Source organism: Buteo buteo, chromosome 24 (assembly GCF_964188355.1).
Source record: "Buteo buteo chromosome 24, bButBut1.hap1.1, whole genome shotgun sequence".
Classification (NCBI taxonomy): domain Eukaryota; kingdom Metazoa; phylum Chordata; class Aves; order Accipitriformes; family Accipitridae; genus Buteo; species Buteo buteo.
The window spans coordinates 10663954-10682175 of NC_134194.1; the positions used below are offsets into that span (position 1 = coordinate 10663954).

The 18222-nt window shown below is 65.5% G+C and overlaps 3 protein-coding genes across 3 annotated transcripts; all 3 read right to left on the minus strand.

Moving 5' to 3' along the window:
- Positions 1-780: 780 nt before the first annotated feature.
- LOC142044294 (alpha-2Db adrenergic receptor-like) lies at positions 781-1935 on the minus strand. Its single transcript, XM_075056570.1, has one exon. It carries the CDS (start codon positions 1933-1935, stop codon positions 907-909), a length of 1029 nt encoding a protein of 342 aa, XP_074912671.1. The 3' UTR covers positions 781-906.
- A 950-nt stretch (positions 1936-2885) lies between these two features.
- On the minus strand, positions 2886-7486 carry SLC34A1 (solute carrier family 34 member 1). The gene is made up of 13 exons (XM_075056448.1): positions 7282-7486; positions 6943-7059; positions 6587-6769; positions 6021-6149; positions 5802-5945; positions 5581-5692; positions 5298-5493; positions 4971-5066; positions 4756-4855; positions 4347-4514; positions 3837-3953; positions 3546-3670; positions 2886-3440 (listed from the first exon to the last, which is right to left on the minus strand). The coding sequence occupies exons 1-13, from the start codon at positions 7484-7486 to the stop codon at positions 2886-2888; spliced, it is 2247 nt and encodes a 748-aa protein (XP_074912549.1).
- Positions 7487-8990: 1504 nt separating this feature from the next.
- Positions 8991-17484, minus strand: RGS14 (regulator of G protein signaling 14). Its single transcript, XM_075056310.1, is given in 16 exon segments — positions 8991-10555; positions 10863-10977; positions 11194-11252; positions 11419-11500; positions 11826-11952; positions 12120-12196; positions 12302-12505; positions 12582-12706; positions 12795-12915; positions 13103-13252; positions 13422-13565; positions 14147-14239; positions 14347-14501; positions 15714-15735; positions 17301-17409; positions 17411-17484. Coding segments are annotated over 16 exon segments (1893 nt in total). The 3' UTR covers positions 8991-10319.
- Positions 17485-18222: the final 738 nt, after the last annotated feature.

An 18222-nucleotide genomic window follows, 5' to 3' on the forward strand; every position in this document is an offset into this window, starting at 1 on the left:
TGAGCGGCAAAGCTGGAGAAGTGGAGCGGCCCCTGACCCCGGGTGTCTGTGCGGAGTGGGGCAGGGAGCCGGGCAGGGCGGGTGCAGGGCGGCTGCTGCTGCCCCTGGGAGGATGTGGTTGCCCCCGGGCCTTCGCCCCATGGTTGCCCCCGTGGCCCCTCACACCTCAGGCTGTACCGGAGCCTGTTCCCATGCGGTCCCATCTCCCACACTCTCCCAAGAGAGGACGGCCTTTCCAGCACTGGGATGTCATTCCTCCTTTCCCTCCTGCAGCAAGATCCCGATGAAGCCCCTGAGCAGGATGTGGGGTGTTGCACCTCAGCCCCGCACCCCTCGTATCCCACCGTGGGGTGTGTATGTGGTTCCATGGGGCCCCCGTGGCATGATGGCACAGCTACGTGCTGATGGGCAGCCAGAGGGGACAGCCCCGGCAGAGGCACAGGGCTCGGACTGGGCTGCTGCAGTGGCATGGCCACCTCAGCCCGGTGCAAGTGATGCTGCCATGTGGGGAGTTTCATCCCCCGCAGCAGCCGTGGGGTCCATCCCCTGCGCAAGAGGATGCTGGCAGTCACAGGCGTGCAGAGGAGCTGGGGTTCGCCTGGCAGCGGGGAGGCCTGGCGCTCGCCAGAGCTGCCATGGCGACTTGTCACCACCAGCGGGTCACCCATGCTGCAAAGAGGACAGGCGGGATGACAACGTGTGCTGGCGATGGATGCCGCTTGATGGGCTCCCAGGAGGCAGACGCCAGCCCCGGGCACAGGTTTTGGCCTCATTTTATTAAACCCCACGTTTCCAAAAGTACCTCGAGATGCACACCGGCACTGCAGTCCAGGGTCCACGGCGGGGCCGGGTGCTGCCAGTGGCGAGCGGGGCTGGGGGCCGCGTCCTTGGTGTCCCGGCGAGGTCCTAGGTGCGGTGCCGGTGGGGGACGGCGAGGAGCCGGCGGAAGGCGGCGCGGAAGTCCCGGTTGAAGAGGGTGTAGATGAGGGGGTTGAGGCTGCTGTTGCAGTAGCCGATCCAGAAGAAGAAGCTGAAGAGAGGCTTGGAGACGCGGCAGCCCTCCCCACAGACAGCCCCCAGGCTGTAAGTGAAGAAGAAGGGGAACCAGCACAGCACGAAGGCCCCCATCACCACGGCCAGCACGACGGTGAAGCGCCGCTCCTGCGCCCGCACCAGCCGCTGCCGGCACAACGACACGCTCTGGTGCTGGCTCCGGTGCCGCCAGCCTGGCATCCTGAGCCCTGGCCCCTTCTTGCAGGTGCCGGCGGGGCACGGGGAGCGGGCGGCGAGGAGGGCCGCCGTCCGCCGGGCAGTCAGGTGGTAGATGCGGCAGTAGACGGCAACCATGACGAGGCAGGGGGCGAAGAAGGAGGCGGCGCAGGAGGCCAGGACGTACCAGGTCTCCTGGCTCAGCTGGCACTCTCGGCCGTCCGGCCGGGCCCGCAGGAGCGGTGGCAGTGCCACCAGGGCTGCCGCCGCCCAAACCGCCCCGATCATCCCCTTCACCCGCCCGGGGCTGCGGCGCAGGTTGAGCCGGGCTGCCCGGGTGACGGCCCAGTAGCGGTCGAGGCTGATGGCGCAGAGGTGCCCGATGGAGGCGGTGCAGAGCAGCACGTCCAGCGCCAGGTACAGGCTGCACCACACGCCCCCAAAATACCAGTAGCCCATCACCTCGTTGGCCAGCGAGAAGGGCAGGACGAGGACGGCCACCAGGATGTCCGCCGAGGCCAGGGACACCAGGAAGAGGTTCTGCGGGGCCCGCAGGGCTCGGCTGGTGGAGATGGCCACCACCACCAGCGCGTTGCCCACCAGCGTGGCCAGCAGGACGGCCAGGGCGGCCAGCAGGATGAGTCCCGTGGCTGCAGGCGAGTGCGGGGCGCTGCCGGCCTCGCTGCCGTTACCGGAGGCATTGGGGAGGGTGCCGGCTGGCTCCATGCTGGCCCAGCCCTTCAGGCTGACGAAGCCCCATGGGGCTGCCCCCCGCCACGCACGCCCTGCTCACCGGCCCCGCCGCATCTGGTGGCGCAGCCCCGGCATCGCTGAGTCCCTTGGGGGGGCGTCCTGGCCACCACCGCTCCCGTACTGACCCGGTCTGGCAGCAAGGCGGAGGTCGTCCCGGCCCGGTGGCCGCCTGGCCAGGCACGCGGGGCGGCGGCAGTGCCGGGAGCCCCGGAGCGGCTCCCACGACAGCCCCGCTGACTCCGCTGGTCCCAGCCCGGAGGAGGGCGGGAGGGAAGGAGGGAGGGAGGGACGGGCCGATATCGCTGGCAGGAGCCCAAGCATCTGTGGGCAGTGGGAGAAGCAGTTATTGCCAACACTTAAAGGGCTCCTGCCGTGGGCGTTGGGGTACCCAGCAGGCTGGGGACACTGCCTGACCACGCCGAGTTGACATCCCGCTGAGCCCCAGCCCGGCAGCACCGCAGCACCTCGCCAGCTGCCCTGTGCTGTGCCCGGATCACCCACACGCTGCCGTGGCACGTAGCGGTGCGGCGTGGACCCTGCGGGCTCAGCCCTCTGGGGATGAAGCGGGTGGAAGAAGATGCTGCCTGTGGCACGTCAGGCTGGCTGCAAACCGCAGGGTTTAGTTGCGGCATCGTCAGCATGCGCCCCCCACGGCACCAGCAGCGCGTTTGGTGCATCCCCAGCATCGGGCACCCATACTGGACCGGTCTGTGCGGTGGTGGTGTATGGCCACAGGGGCGGATGGTGGGCATCTGGCACTTGCGGCTCCGGCTGCGGCTCCGGCAGGGTTTGCAGAGGCAGGAGCCTCTGTGAAGAGACACACACCTGGGGCGCGGGCGCTCGGCATTTATTAGACACCAGCTGAGCGGGGACGGCGGAAACTGGGTGGCCATGGGAGCGGTGGCCCGGGCATCCGGTGCCAGCTAGAGCCGGGTGGCACCGTGCAGGGGTGGGCGAGGGGAGCCCACCCGGACAGCGGGGCTGGGCACCTCCTCAGGGTAGGAGAGCGCGGGGTTGTCCAGCCCCAGCCTGGCCTTGTCAGGACGAGGACCCTCGCGCTCCTCCCAGCCCTCAGGGCTGCGGCAGCGGTCGGTGCAGCAGAGGGTGGCCCGAGTGATGAGCCGGTCTAGGGGCTGCAGCGAGTGCATCCAGGCAGGGAGGAAGTCCCAGGTCTGCAGCCATTTGGGCAGGCGGCCGGGGCTGCGTACCTGCAGCGCGTTCACCAGCCCCACGAAGAAGAGGAGGCCGAGGAAGGGTGCGCCCACCCCCACCAGCGCCCGCCAGCCTGCCATGGAGATGCCGAAGATGAGGGAGGGCAGCAGGAGGAAGCAGACGATGAGGTACAGCACGGCAAACCAGCGGTACTTGGCCGTGCGCTCGCCCAGTGCCTTGGCCATGCGGATGGGCAGACGGGTGAAAGGCAGCGGGTACCACAGCAGGATGCCGGAGATATTGAAGAAGAAGTGGCAGAGCGCGATCTGCAGGGACGGCATCTGCGTTGGGCCGGGCACGTGGGCTTCCTTCGGCCCTTGCCTTGCCTGGTGCCCCCCTCCAGCCCGGCCATGGCCCCAGGCTGCCCATACCTGGAAGGAGCTAGCCAGCTTGTCCCCTGGGCTGGCCAGGGCAGCCAGGATAGCGGTGGTGGTAGTGCCGATGTTGGAGCCCAGGGTCAGTGGGTAGGCGCGCTCGATGCTGATCACCCCCAGGCCTGCAGGGGAGGCACCCCATCCTGTCTCATTGCTCCTTGCCAGCACTGACCCCACACTGTCCCAAGGAGGCACGGATCCTCCCACCCCTCCGGGTGCTCTAGCACCCACAGGCCATCGTGGGGGGGACCAGCACATGGCAGGGGACCAGGCATAGCCAGGACTCACCGATCAGGGGTGTGATGGCTGAGGTGAAGACAGAGCTGCTCTGCACCACGAAGGTCATCCCAGCACCCACCACCATGGCGAAGTACCCAGTGAGCCAGCTGAGCGGGTGCGGGAGGTCTGCCACGGCATGGCCATGGGCACAAGCATGGACACAAGCATGGATGTGGGCACAAACACATCAACTGGGAGCAGCCCAGAGCTCCTACATGGTGCTGGGGAGGGGGCTGTGGGGCCAGGCTGTGGGTATGGGGCCAGGCTTTGGGTATGGGGCCAGCCTGGTGGCTGGGATGGCTGAGGAAAGAGGATGTGGACACCCGAAGGCCATGACAGCCGTAAGCAGAGTGCAGATCAGGGGCAGGCAGGGGGCTTGGGGGTCAGGCAGGGATGGGGGTTAGGGGCAGCCAGGGATGGGTCTGGGGAAGGCAGGTGGGGATAGCAATGGGGCTGGGTGGCCATGGGGCAGGCAAGGTCCCATCCCGCTCACCCCACAGTGGTCCCTGTCCCACTCACCAGTGTTGATGACCTTCTGGATGGCTTTGGCCACCTGCCCCTTGAGCAGGGAGTTGAGAAGTTTCACCAGGAGGATGAGGCAGGTACAGAGCACGATGAGGGACCCAGCCAGCAGCACCAGCCCCACAGCCAGGTCAGGCAGCGGTGTGTCAGTGAAGAGGTGCTCGCCTGTCCCACAGCACGGCTGGGCGAGGGGCTGGGGCCAGCCCAGCCCCACTCACAAACCTGCCCCCTCCAAGACACCCCCCCACCTGGACCCCAGCCCCAACATCTCCCAGCCCTGCCCCACATCATGAGTCCAGCCCCATGCCCAGCACATCTCCATCCCACATACAGCCCCTTAGCCCCGCCTGCACCTCCCCAGCCCTGTACCCCCCCAGCCCTGCCCAAGCCCCCTGCACCCACTCACATTTCTGCCTGGTGATGTTGTGGAGGCTCTCTATGACCTTAGTGCTGCAGTGGCCGGGGGCCGTGCAGTTCAGGGGGGGTCCAATCTCCACAGCAGCTGTCTGCAGGGAGAGGGTGGGCAGTAGCCAGCTCCACAGCCTCCTCGGCCAGCCCCTGCCCACCACCCACCCTCTGTGCGATCATTTGGTAGACCCAGCAGGGCCACGGGACCCTCACCTGTGGGGGTGTGGGGCCACACCACACACGGATGAGGCTCCGATTGCGCAGGCTCTCGTCCCCCATTGCAATGCCCGTGATCACCGACTTGTCCAGCTGCAACAACACAAGCGTTGGAGAGAGCCCTTGGGGACTGACAGCACCCACAGTTCGGGGACATCTTCACTGGGGTGGGGACACCACTGCCAGCCTGGGGACACTTGGATACAACCACTGTCAAAGGGACACCAGTGCTGGGGATATTACCACCAGCACTTGGACAGCAATGCTGGGGGACTACCACCAGCCTGGGGACACCACCCTGGGGGACACCACAGCTGAGAAGACCTGGATGATGAGCTTGGTGAAGGGCTCCGTGATGATCTTCAGCAGGTCGGGGGCATCCTTCCCACTGCGGATGTTGAAGGTGGCCACGACCAGGCGGGTGACGTGGTGCAGGTACCCGCTCACCACCTCCAGCGGCAGCAGGACCAGCACCGACAGCCAGTTGAAGCAGTCATGCACTGTGGCGCCGGCAAAGGCCCTGTGCAGAGGAGCCCGTTGGCATGGGGTGGCCCCTGGGGAGCAGCCCCCAGCCCCCCGAGTCCCCTCTGCCCCTTCCAGCTCTCACCGTTTGAACTCACTGCGGTCACCAGCCTGCATGAGGGCCACAATGGTGTTGGTGACGGAGGTGCCGATGTTGGAGCCCATGATGATGGGGATGGCAGAACGCACCTCCAGCACTGGGGACAGAGACACCCGCTAGCCCCGCGTGGCTGGGCGCAGGGTGACCCCATCCAGCCACCCTGTCCCCCAGCCTCAGGTCCCCGAGACCCCCATGGGCGCACTCACGCCCCGAGGAGACCATGCTGACGATGATGGAGGTGGAGGTGGAGGAGCTCTGCACCAGCACGGTCACCAGGATCCCCACCACCAGCCCAGCCACTGGGTTAGAGAGGATGGCGTTGTCCTTGAAGATGTCCCCAGCCACCTTGCCTGCAAGAGAGCGTGAGCGGCAGGGTGCCAGCACGGTGGGTGCCACCAGCTGCCCAGGCACCCCCACCAACCTACCTCCGGCCAGCTGGAAGGCAGAGCTGAGCACGTCCAGGGAGCACACGAAGAGGTACAGGAACCCGAACATCAGGGGCACCTTGAGAAGGGAGACACAGATGGACTGGACTCTGGCCCAGCACCCCAGCTCTGCGCAAGACAAGAGAGAGTGTTAAACACCGGCCGCAGCATGGCCCCAGCTCCCAGGGCTCCCACAGCCCTATGCCATCTTCCTGTGCCCCTGGTGGGACAGGACTCCTGTCCCCAGCCGTGCCACCACTCCCCGTGTCCCCTCCATCTCCTCCCACCCTGGAACGCCCTGTGCTGACTGCCCCTGTTGCCCCTCGCCTCTGCCCGTGGAACCCCAGGGAGCTGAGGGTCTGTCCTGCCAGCAGGCAGCCCACTGTGCTGGGGGTCCAGCTGGGGTGCCAGCATGAGGACTGGCCCCACGGGACAGTGGGGAGGAATTGCTGCCAGTCCCAGGGACAAAGCTGGGGGTCTTCTGGCACCCCGAGGCCCCTCTGGGTGCCTCTGGCAGGTCTCTGGGGTGCTCCCCAACCTGTGTACCCACCACCCGGGGGTCTCACCTGGCTTCTGCAGCTCATCCAAGCCCAGCCGGGGCCCCTGCCAGGGCAACGTATCCAGCTCGTACCGCTCCCTGCCCTCGCCCAGGCGCCCGGGGGAGCCGGGGCAGGGGAAGCCATGGTCAGGGCAAGGCACCGCACCGACGGTGAAGGGGCAGGTGTGGGCACCCGGCAGCCGGTGCAGAGCTGGGAAGAGGGGGCACCTGCGTTATGGCCGCATCCTTGCAGGGGCCCCCCTGTGCAGGAGAGCCGGGCACTGCCTGGGCCAGGGTCTGGCCAGAAGCAGAGCTGAACCCGGCAGGGCTGAACCCGGCAGGGCGAGGGAGAGGAGGAGGAGGAGGAGGGCTGGGGGCACCTACCTTGGGGGCTAGGGCAGTAGGCGAACTGGGGCCCGTGCACCACCCTTCCGCCCCGCACCGGGCAGCGGGGCAGGGCTGGGCTCTCCCTGCGGTAGGGCAGCATCGCTCCTGCTGAGACTGAGCAGAGGCGGCCGCGCGTCACCACAGCAGAGCCATGACTGCGCCGCGCTGACCGCCACCGGCCCCCCAAATCCCTGTGGTGCTGGCACCACCGAGGAGCACCATCCCATCCCCAATGGTCCCCTGGGTCACTGGCCGCCACCGTGCCACCCCAGAAAGCTCACAAGGGCAGGCAGGGGACACGGGGAGGGGACCCCTCCTGCCCAGGGCCTTGCTCACCTGGGGCTGACCGGGCTCTCAAGGCAGCACCATGTCCCCATGCCACATCCGCGCGTCCCTCCAGCGAAGTGGCCCACGGGGGACCGCGGCCCTTTATATGCACGCCAAGAGCAAAGTCTAAGGAGTCCCGTGTTGCCCCTCGCCTCCGCTTGCTGCTCACCTCCTCCCCAGAAATTCCTGCAGTTAATGGGTAACCCCACGGCATCCCGCGTCAGCCGCAGCCCTGGGGAGGGATGGGGCACACGCTCCCGGGGTGCCGTGCCGCTGGCACACACCACCTCGCCTGCCCGAGGCTTGGCATTGCCCCTGGGTGAGCGGCACCTGGTGCAGTGGGGAGCAAAGCCGAGGCAGTGCTGGAGCCCGGTGCCCAAGGGGCGATGCTGGCGCAGCCTCAGCTCTCCATCACTTGGTGCCAGGTGCTTCATCCCCAGCACAAGAGGAGGAGGAGGAGGAGGAGGAGGAGGAGGGCTCAGTGCTGGTGCTGCCAGGGTGTCCCAAACCAGAGGTGAGGCTGCACTCATATCCACCATCATTGGAGCCATCTGAGCATCAGCCATGAGGGACCCGGCTCTGCCCAGAGCACGTGCCATCCTTGCTGCCAGGGCATTGGTGGTGGGTTACGTCAGCACCAGTGCGGTCCCTGTGTCTTGTTGCTGGTGGTGATGGTGGCACACAGCCTGCCTCAGCCCGTGCCAGCAGCTCAGCACAGAGCAGCCAGCAGCACTGCGAGGGCTGCGTGGGGCAGAGCCCGCATCTTCCCAGCATGCGCGATGCCTGGTGGGCAGGAGCGGAGCAATGCCAACATTGCCGTCACCACCTCCATGATGCCATTTATCATTACCCGCTGTTTACGCACCTCCAGCCAAGTTTCCATCCACCCACAAGGTGCCCGGCCAGCTCATATCCACGTCTGCCTGGGGGAGAGCCAGGGGCCAAAGGCCCCTCCAGCCCCGGTGCCCGTGGGGAGTGGGCATGGAAGGGCAACACAGCTGCCACATCTCTGTTCCTCCAGGGTCAGGCACTCCCAGGACCCGTCACCATAGACAAGCCAGCTGTGACTGTATGGGAGGAGCAAGGGGAGATCCCTCTGGTACTCCAGGGTGCTCAAGGACAGCCTGGGGACATCCCTGACACTGCTGGAGCATCACGGAGCCTCTGCCAAATCACAAACTGATGGAGGTGAATGCCTGGGAGGTGCCACAGCTGGGGACATGTCCTGCCCCTGCAGGGCCTGGGGACCCTTCTGTCTGGGGGTGCAGCCAGTGGCACCCACAGAGCCCTGCGCCAGGCTGCGGCGGGCAGGAGGCCGGTGTCCATGCTTGCCCCATGCCTGGGGGCTCTTGGCCAGCTGCCCCCACAATCATTAACCCAGTGAGGCCCTGGCAGCTCTGGCTGTCACTTATTGACAGGGTTGGGGCTGAAGTCCTTGGCCGTGCCGGCCCTGCAGCTTCCCCTACACCATCAGCGGTGCCGGGAAAACAAGCTCCTGGCACTGCTCCTTGCTGCCGGGCAGGGTGGCAATGAGGGCTGGCTCCAGCCCTGCCCTGGCCCTGGGGAGGGCGGGGGGCTCCGTGGGGTATGGGGGGGCTGGGGAGACATCACTGCTGGGAAAATCACCGTCCAGCCTCAGCGGCAGAGGAAGGAGAGGGACGCACATCCAGGCAATGCTCTTTATTTCCCCCGGTTTCACACCACAGACGGGACTGAGCAGCACCATGGAGACACAGGGGGGCTCTGACCGGGGCCGCAGGGCAGCAGCCGGCCGCGGCAGTGTTGGGCTGGGTGGTCATGCCCCCCATCCCTGGGCAAGCCCCGGGGCTGCCCTGGGTCACCCCTCTGCCTCTGGCCGGGCAGTGGTGACAGAGCAGTGACCCAGGGCACAGCCACGAAGGGCCCCAGCACACGCAGATGATGGAGGGATCTCCTGGCTGCTGTCGGGGGGCTGCCTCCATCGCAAACTGGGTCTGGGACCTCTGGGGACATGGGGCTGCTGGGGATGAGGACCCACAAGGCACAGCCAGGTCCAGCAGAGCCAGGCTCAAAGTTATAGCCCAGCACAGCTGCCAGCAGGGATGCCAAGCTGGGCACCTGCTGGGTACCCACACACCAGGCTCAGATGCTCAGCACCCAGGGGTGCTGCATTCCTCTGGCACCAGCAGGCCTGTCCCCAAAGGCCAAGCACCCACAGCCCCAGCCAGGCCGGGGCAGGGGACCTATGGGGAACTCGACCTGCAGGTTGCTTCAGCAGCCGCCCACGCAGGGTCTCCCTGCAGGGAGGAGGAAGGCTTCTTTGGCACGACCTGCGGGCTCTGCCTCTGTCTGCTTGGGGCAGGAACCAGGTGCCCTGCTCCACAATGGCAGTGCTTTCGTGGCAGGATCAGGCCCAGCCACACTCACGCAATGCAGACGGTCACAACCTGCCCAGGGCACAGGCTGGCAGGGCCATGCTCACCCTCCCCAGGAAGGGTAGACCCACACATCAACAATGGGGGAAGCCCTGTTCCTGCGGGGTCAGGGACCAGATCCGGCCCTCAGCTCCAGACACTTATTCTCCTGACCCTGCCTGCCAACAGCACCGGGGTTTGGGGCTGGAGCCTGCCTTGCCACCCCACCCATCCTCTCTACCCTGCACACCCCTCATTTGGAAGGGTGCTTTCCCCACCTGAACAGTCAGCGGGGCTGTGCCGGCCCAGCACAGGCAGGATTTGCTGGGTGGGCAGCTCTGCCGCAGGCAGAGCAGGCAGAGGCACTGGGCAGGACAGTGCCAGGCATGCGTGGGACGTTGCAAAGTGCTTTGCAACAGGGATTCAAACTATGTACAGGACTCCCTTGACGTGCACCAGGATGCAACCCCACTGAGGGGCATGGCAGCTGCTCAACCACTCACAGTGACACGACACAACAGTTTGGGACAGGACGTGGACGAATCTGCGGTCCAGGCAGTGTCGGCGGTGCAGGGCAGAGGCCGGTTGGGCCCCGTGTTGAACCCCGGCATGGCCCGGGGGTACCACGCGCCGGGTGCAGACGTGCAGCAGGACTCATCGGAGCTCATGGTTGACCGGAGGCTGAGCTGGTGTGGGCTCTGTGGGCTGAGGATGGCCGTTTCCCTCGGAGCCTGGGTGAAGGGCGCAGGGCTGATCTGAGCCCTTGCAAGCGCTGTCATCCTGCCCAGGGAGCTGGAGGAAGTCAGGCAGGACCAGGTCCTCCTTGGAGAGCAGCCCACGCTGGTCGTTGGCCCGGCAGCTCTGGGCACGGTTCAGCAGCTCCACCAGCCCTGGGGGAAATGCAGGTCATGCACCTGAGCCTGGCACTTGGGCTCCTGTCCTAACACCTCAGCTGCCCTCTCCACCTGATGTGACCCTGAACATGTCCCAGGCACAGCACGGGCACCTTCTCCCTGCTCCATGCCAGCATCCATGGGATCCTGTGCCCATCCCCAGCACACCAGGGGACCCCAAGTCCCCCATAGCCCATCCCCAGCTTCACGGGACCCTGCACCCATACCAGCAGACCAGAAGTCCTGCATCCCTCACCCTGTGTTTTGCCCCAGCCCCTCAGCTTTCAGACATGCGAGGTCTCACCTTCCAGGTCGTACGTGCGGCGGTTCAAGTTCGTGGCAGCTGAAGACCGGGGCCGGGAGAAGGAGGAAGGCATCTCCCACAGTGTGTTGGGCTCTGCTCCTGTTGGGCTTCCCTCCTGCAATGAGTAGCCCAGGCCTCAGTGATGGGGCAAGGAGGCAGCTCTCTACCAGCCCAAATCCTCATCGCCCTCCTACAGCCTGGCTCCTGCCTCAGCACCCGCTGCCCAGCCCCGCAGCATGTGCTGGGGTCGCAGCAGGGCACACCTTCCCCACAGACCATGGCAGCAGCCATGGGGGCATCTCTGACCAGGGCGGTGGGATCTTGAGCTCACCTCACTCCGGAGTGGGGAGGGGGCGGCCGCAGCCTCGGCGCTCTCCGTCACTCGTACGTCTGCAAGGTAAGTGATGCTCAGCGTCCTGTGCCAGCACCTCAGTCCTGGCCTGGCTGGTGACAGGATGGAGCCCATCCCAGGAAGCAGGAGCCATGGCCAGCAGAAAGCAGTCTGGCCCTGTGATCGCTCTGTGGGGGATGTGGCTTGCGGGGGAGGACACTTTACCTGCCAGTGTTTCCAGGACAAGTTTCTGAGCAGCCACTGTGCTGACCAGCTTCTCCAGGTCCACGGGGGCTGGCTCGCCTTGCTGCAATGGGAAGAGCCAGCCGGTGTCACACTTGCTGCAGCATGGCAAAGGCAGCCAGGCTGAGGACCTGTGAGCTCCCTGGGCAGACCCTGCCAGGTCACGGGCTGCACAGCGCAGAGCACACCCACGGCGGAGTGCCACAGCCCATCTCAAACACTGGTGACTCTCCACAAGCCCGCAGGCTGCCCCTGACACAGAGCGCTGCTCCTCACTACCTGCTCACTACCAGCAGCCCCTGGCCCAAGCCCCAAACCCAGAGTCCCCCCACCGCAGCATCCCGTCCACAGGAGGCTGGGGCTGTGCCCACCGAGGCGCGAGCCCTCACCCGCCGCAGCAGCACCAGCTCCATGCTCACGCCATACTTCCCCAGCACAGGTTGCAGTGCTTCCCGGATGCGCTTGGTTGACTTTGCCGTGATGCGGATGGTCTTATTGAGGGAGGAGATTTCTAGGCTGCAGAGGGGGAGAAGAGGCTGTCTGCAGGCAAGCACGGACAGGCAGGGGGAGAGTCAGGGTGTTCAGGACTGCCTGGGGGGTTGGGTATAGGGCACTGTGGGTGGCCACATGTGATAGGGACCGGACACGTGGGCAACAGCATCAGCCCCGAAGCTCCCACTCACTCAAAGCTTATCCTGTTCTCCAGCTTCACCTCCTGGTCTGCCAACACGGAGCACTCCTGGTCCAGCACCAGTGCTTTCTGCAAGAGCCAAACCATCAGGAGAGGGCAAGCAGAGCAGCACGTGGTCCCAGCCCGAGGACTGCCTGGCTGGCAGGAGCTCCCTCTCACCCCTGCCTGCCCTACCTGCTCATTCCCCACCAGGTAGACCTTGATGTCGGGGAGGCTGAAGCCACGTTTCTCGCATATCCCTGCCAGCATGTCACGGATGGAGTGGCCAGGCCGGACGGAGGCTAGCGAGGCTGTGCCGTCGGGCAGGTACACGCAGCAGTACTTCATGGGCTTGGCTGGCAGCTCTGCCTCACTGCCCCCCAGGCTCTTCCGATGGCCCTGCAAGAGGGATGCCATGGGATGAGCCCAGCCGGTGGCAGCGTGATGCCGTGGGGCCGGCGCAGCGATGACTCACCTCCGTCCAGGGGCTGGTGGCCGTACTGGCCGAGGATAGGAAGCCCAGGTCCAGGCTGGCCGAGGAGTTGAGTGAGCCCTGGGACTCCCGCCACAGCATGGCGCTCCCACTGCCTTCTCCCCCCTCTAGGAAAGACAGAGGGACAGTGGTGGGGACTGCAGGCAACTTTCAGGGGTGGCATGGCCCCTCTGCCCAACTTGGCACAGCACCTACCTGCCCAGGAGGGTTCCCGCCGCTCTCCCTTCCTGAAGGACCGTCGAGGGCTTCGGTTGGCACTGCTGCCTGCTGTCTCCACGCCCAGTGGCAGGGACTTGCCCAGCTTCAGCTTCGACTTCTGGGGCAAACGGAGAATCTCAGCATGGGGACATCTGAGGCTGCCCCTTCTCTTTGCCCGGTCCCCTGATCCCTTGTCTGTCCTCAGCCTGGGGCTGGGTTTGCTCTGAGCAGCAGGGAAGGGACCCAGCGCCATTTTTCCAGGCAAAGGGACAGATCCCCGTCCCCCTGCTTCCCACCCCGCTCACCTTGCTGAGGTCAGGTGGGGGGCTGCTGCTGCGGGAGTGGGGCCGCAGGTCAGGCAGGGGCTGCCCCTGGCTCTCTGCCCGCAGGCAGGCCTGGTAGAGCGGGGATTTCACAAAGCGTGTGTAGCTGTCAAACTTCATCAGGTTAAAGATCTGCAAAGGGAGGATGCATGTGCTTAAGACCCCCGCCCACCTACAGCTCACTCCAGCCACTGCCCTGTGGCGCAGGCCCACAGTGACAGCCGTGATGCTGGGTGATGCACGAGGTGGTCCTGCAAGCCCCCATCCTGTGGGTGGGGTGGAGCATGGGTGCTGCTCATACCTGGAGCTGCTGGATGCGAAACATGTCTGGGGAGGGGGTGGCCAACATGTCCTCTCCAATCCAGGCCTGCTTGTCGATGTTCACGGGACTGACTGAGTGGCTGGAGAGGAACTCATCGTAGATCCGCCGTGCCTCCTGGGCCAGCTGAGGGAGCAGAGGTGTCAGGCCAAGACCAGGAGCCCCCTCCTCACCGCTACCCTCTGGGAGCCCCTGGCTCACCCCATAGAGCCACCTGAGCCCTGAGGGGCCAAGTCCCCCCTGGGACCAGCTTGGTACCTGGGCTTCAGGATGAACATTGGAGCCAGCCACCCCCACCCAGCACCAAGCTCTGGGCACAACTGGCCAGTCTCTCCATGGAGGTACAGCCCGAGGTAGAAACCGTCCCCCCCAGCCATGTGGCTCTGTCCCCACGAGCCCCTCTGTAGATTTCTGCCCTTGCTCTCTTGACGTCCCAGCAGTACTCTCCACCCTCTGGCTGCCCCGGGCTGGAAAAGCACACCCTTCTCCACGGGGCAGGCAGTCAAGCCTGTGGCTTTTCAGATGCACATCACATCCATCTCCTTATTCCTCCTGCAAGAACTCCCAGCCTGCTCAGTCTCCCAGAACAGGGGTCTTCTGGGATCCTGGGACACGCAGGCATGACAGACCTCCATCTCTGCCCATGTCCCTCCCAACAGCTGTGTGACCCAGGCTCAGCCGCACTGTGGCTGTGCAGAGGCTGGTACCTGCTGCGTGTCGCTGGCCGGGATCTGCTGGAAGCGCTCGCATGCCTGCCAGAAATAGACGTTTTCGGCGCTGAACTCCTTCTTGAGGAACTCCTGTGGGGCAGAGCGAGCTGCTGGCCTGGCTGGCACTGCGGCCATGGAACAGCCAGTTGCCAATGACAGACAGGAGTGGGGACAGAGGTCTGGGCTGCGGCACTCACAGTGAAGTAGGTAACAGCCACGCGGTCCTGCAGCAGTGTCTCGAAAGATTGGGCCCAGCTGACCACAGACCCCTGTGTAGAGCCACAGGTGGCTGGCGGTCCTGGTAGGCTGTTCACACTGTGGTTGCTGCCACGGGCCCTGGAGGCGTTTAACTCTGAGAGAGAAAAAGAGTCAGTTCTAGCTGCCTGGGTGTCCCTTTGCCAGCAGCCCTCCATATCTGCAGTGAGTTCATCCACCTGATACCGATCGGAGCCCGCGAGCCCTCAGGTAGGGAATGGGAGGAGCATCACAGTGGCATCTTTGGCAGATTGAATGCCGTGATGCCACAGCTGGCACTTTGCAGTGTGACAGCCCTCCTTGCCAGCGCTGGCCATCCTCCCCTCCCCGGGTGTCACCGTGACTCCACCTGTGACTCATCTCCCAGGGGAACAAAGCCGATGCGTGGGGAAGGCATCCAGCCAGGGAGGGAAAGCAGGGTGGAAGGGGACACTGTGGGGCACACGGCGTGGAGGGAAGCTCAGTGGGTGGGTAGAGGTGCCTGAACTTACACTCTCCATTCCTCCGGCCACGACAAGGAGCAAACCCAGTGAGAGGAGGGCACAGAAAGTGTCACCTCCAGCTCCCAACCCTGAGGAAACCCTCCCTTGGGGAAACACAAGGTGACAATGCATTCAAATGGAGTCCCTCTGTCAAAAAGATGGAAGTTCCCAGGGGCAACCCCAGCTTTTGAACTGGTTTAGCTAGTGAGCAACTGAGAGCAGAGGGTCATTTGCAAGAGAAGGTAAGGGTATGGAAGCAGGGCTCTCCTGGCAAAAGCCGGTGGAAGCAGAGGAGACGGCAGGCTGCTGCTTTGCTGGGCTCCCCACCCTTCTCCTCCTGTCCAAAACACACCATAACTGCGCACACCCTGCACAGGGAACATCAGCCACCGGCACCCTGCGCTGGAAGGATCCTGTAGTAGGGCCGAGACAGGTGAATGGGCCATCTGACATATCCGATGCACAGTGAGACAGACGAACAGACAGACTCCCTTAGGGAACCTGGGGCTGGCTGGTACCCAGGTTCTGCTTGCCCCAGGAAGCCCCTCAGCCCCCAACACCCAAGGGTGCCAGCTAAGCAGCCAGAAGGGAGGGACTGGCACAAGTGGGCTGTGTGGGAGGGATGGGGCGGTATGGTCAGTTCCTGGCAGAGGGCTCAGCCCAGCACTGTGGGGGTCCAGCCATGCACCCGCCCATGGCACAGCCTGTGCTGACACAGGACCTGACTCTCTGGTGGCTCCTTGCCCTTGGCACCAGGCTAGCTGTGGGCTTCCCCCTCCCCTGAAGACAATGCTGGCCTCCCGTCCCAGAGCAAAGAGCAGCCTTACCTCCATCCGACACAGCCGGGCCCTGCGGGGGTGGAGAGAAGAGAGGTCAGAGGGGTCACAACGGCGTCTGCCAGCCCGATGGAGCGGTATCAGGGCAGGCAGCAGCATCAGGGCAAGGCCAGCCTGAACCCAGGAGCAAGGGACACGGGCTGCTGGCAGACACTGCTCTGGTGTTAGCTGCTACTGGGACGGCTGCCCCATGGCAGAGGCAGGACATGGGGCTCCCAACCCAGGGGCGGTGAGTAAGGGTGGGAAGTTACAAGGGGTGTGCAGCTCTTCTCCCACCTCCAATGCATCTACTGCCCTGGGGCCAGGCCATCACTTGGGAAAGGGTAGATGCTATCCGATATAACCCTGCCACCACTGCCCTGGGAGGAGAGAAGCAGCCTCCCCGGCACAGGAAGGGGAGGGGAGGAGGGGAGGGAAGGAACTACAACCACAGCCCTAGACAGGCAAACTGCCTGCTCCCTCCTTCCTTGGGGCCTGGGGCTACTGCAGGGCAGATGCCCCAAAACGGGGACTGCGTGCTGCCAGCCCAGCACACAGCAGGACAGGGTGCCTTGTGGCATCGCCTGGGCCACCCCAGATACCATCTGCGGGGGTGTGGTATCCCAGGACCCACAGCAAGCAGGGAGATGGGAAGAGCCTCTGCAGTCAAAGCCCAGTCAAGCACACCCTGCACGGCGCTGCCTCTCATCGCTCAGCTGGAGCCACACTGAAGTGGTGCCCTGGACCTGGTTGTCCTGTGCCCTCCACCCTGCCAGCCCCACACACCCCAGCCTGCCCTGCACACCCCCCGCCTGTCCCCATCCAGCCCAACTATCCCACCCCTGCCTGTCCCTGCTACTCCACCTCACACGCCGCTGCCATGCCCCTTACCCCAGCACCACACATCCCCGCCCCGCCTGCCCATTACCCCAGCCCCATATACCCCTATCTTGCCAGGTCCTTGCTCTTTCCCATCCATCCCTGCTGCTCATACCCACATAGCTCTACCCTGCCTGTGCCACCCAGCCCCACACACACCAGCGCTGCTGACTCCTGTCACCCCATCCCCATATGTCACTGCTCGCCCATTACCCCAGTGCCATACATCCCCACTCATATCGCTGTCTCAGCCTCCTAAACCCCTGCCTGCTCGCTACCGCAGCCCCCTATCTCCCCGCCTGCCTCCTACCCAGCCCCATATACTGCTGCCTGCCCTAATCCCCCTCCACATCCCTGCCTGCCTGGGATACCCAAGCCCCATACCGCCCTGCCTGCCCAGTACCCAGCCCCGCAGCCCCCGCCCGCCTGTTACCCACCCCACACCCCTCTGCCCGCCTGCTGCCCGGCCCCGTTCATCCCTCCGCCTGCCCGGTACGCAGCCCCACACCCCTCGCCTGCCCGTTATCTGCCCCACGCCCTCCCCCTTGCCCACTACCCGGCCCCATACATCCCTCTGCCCGCCCGTCATCCGCTCCGCACCGCCCTGCCCGCCCGGTACCCAAGCCCCACGCCGCTCCGCCGGGCGGGGCAGCCCCGGGGGATGGAGACCGGCGCCCCGGGGGATGGAGACCGGCGCCCCCGGGCCCGGCCGGGACTCACCATGCGGCCGTTGTGGACCAGCAGCAGCTTGGCCTTGCCCTGCATGCCTGGCACCGCCCGGCCGAGCGCGCTACCGGCGCGGCCCGCGGTCCCGCAGCATCCCCGGCCGGCGGCGCGGCTCTCCCGGCCCGGCCCGGCGCTCCCCGGCACTACCGCTTTCGGCTGCCACAGGAAGTGTCGCCATGGGAACCGAGACCGCAGCGGGGGGAGCGGAGCCGCCCTCCCGCCCCGCGCCGCCGCCGCCACCGGCCCCGGCACCGCCCCGGTGGGCACCGACGCCAGCTCCGGGCCAGGAGGCGCCGCCGCCCCGCCGCATCCCCGTCCGTCTCCGTCTGCACCCCCATCCGTCGCCCCATCCCCATCTGCACCCCTGTTCCCATCCGCATCCAACTCCCCATCCCCATCCCTGTCCCCATCCCAATCCCCATCCCCATCCCCGTCCCCATCCGTCTCCGTCTGCACCCCCATCCGTCACCCCATCCCCATCTGCACCCCTGTTCCCATCCGCATCCACCTCCTCATCCCCATCCCTGTCCCCATCCCAATCCCCATCCCCATCCCCGTCCCCATCTGCACCCCTGTTCCCATCCACATCCACCTTCCCATCCCCATCTCAATCCCAATCCCCATCCCAATCCCCATCCCCATCTCCGTCCATCTCCATCCGCACCCCCACCCATCACCCCATCCCCATTTGCACCCTTGTTCCCATCCGCATCCACCTCCCCATCCCCATCCCAATCCCCATCCCCGTCCCCATCTGCACCCACATCTGTCACCCCATCCCCATCTGCACCCCTGTTCCCATCCGCATCCACCTCCCCATCCCAATCTCCATCCCCATCCCAATCCCCATCCCAATCCTCATCCCCATCCCCATTGCTCCCTGTCCCACTCAGTCCCTGTCACCAGCACAGCCTGT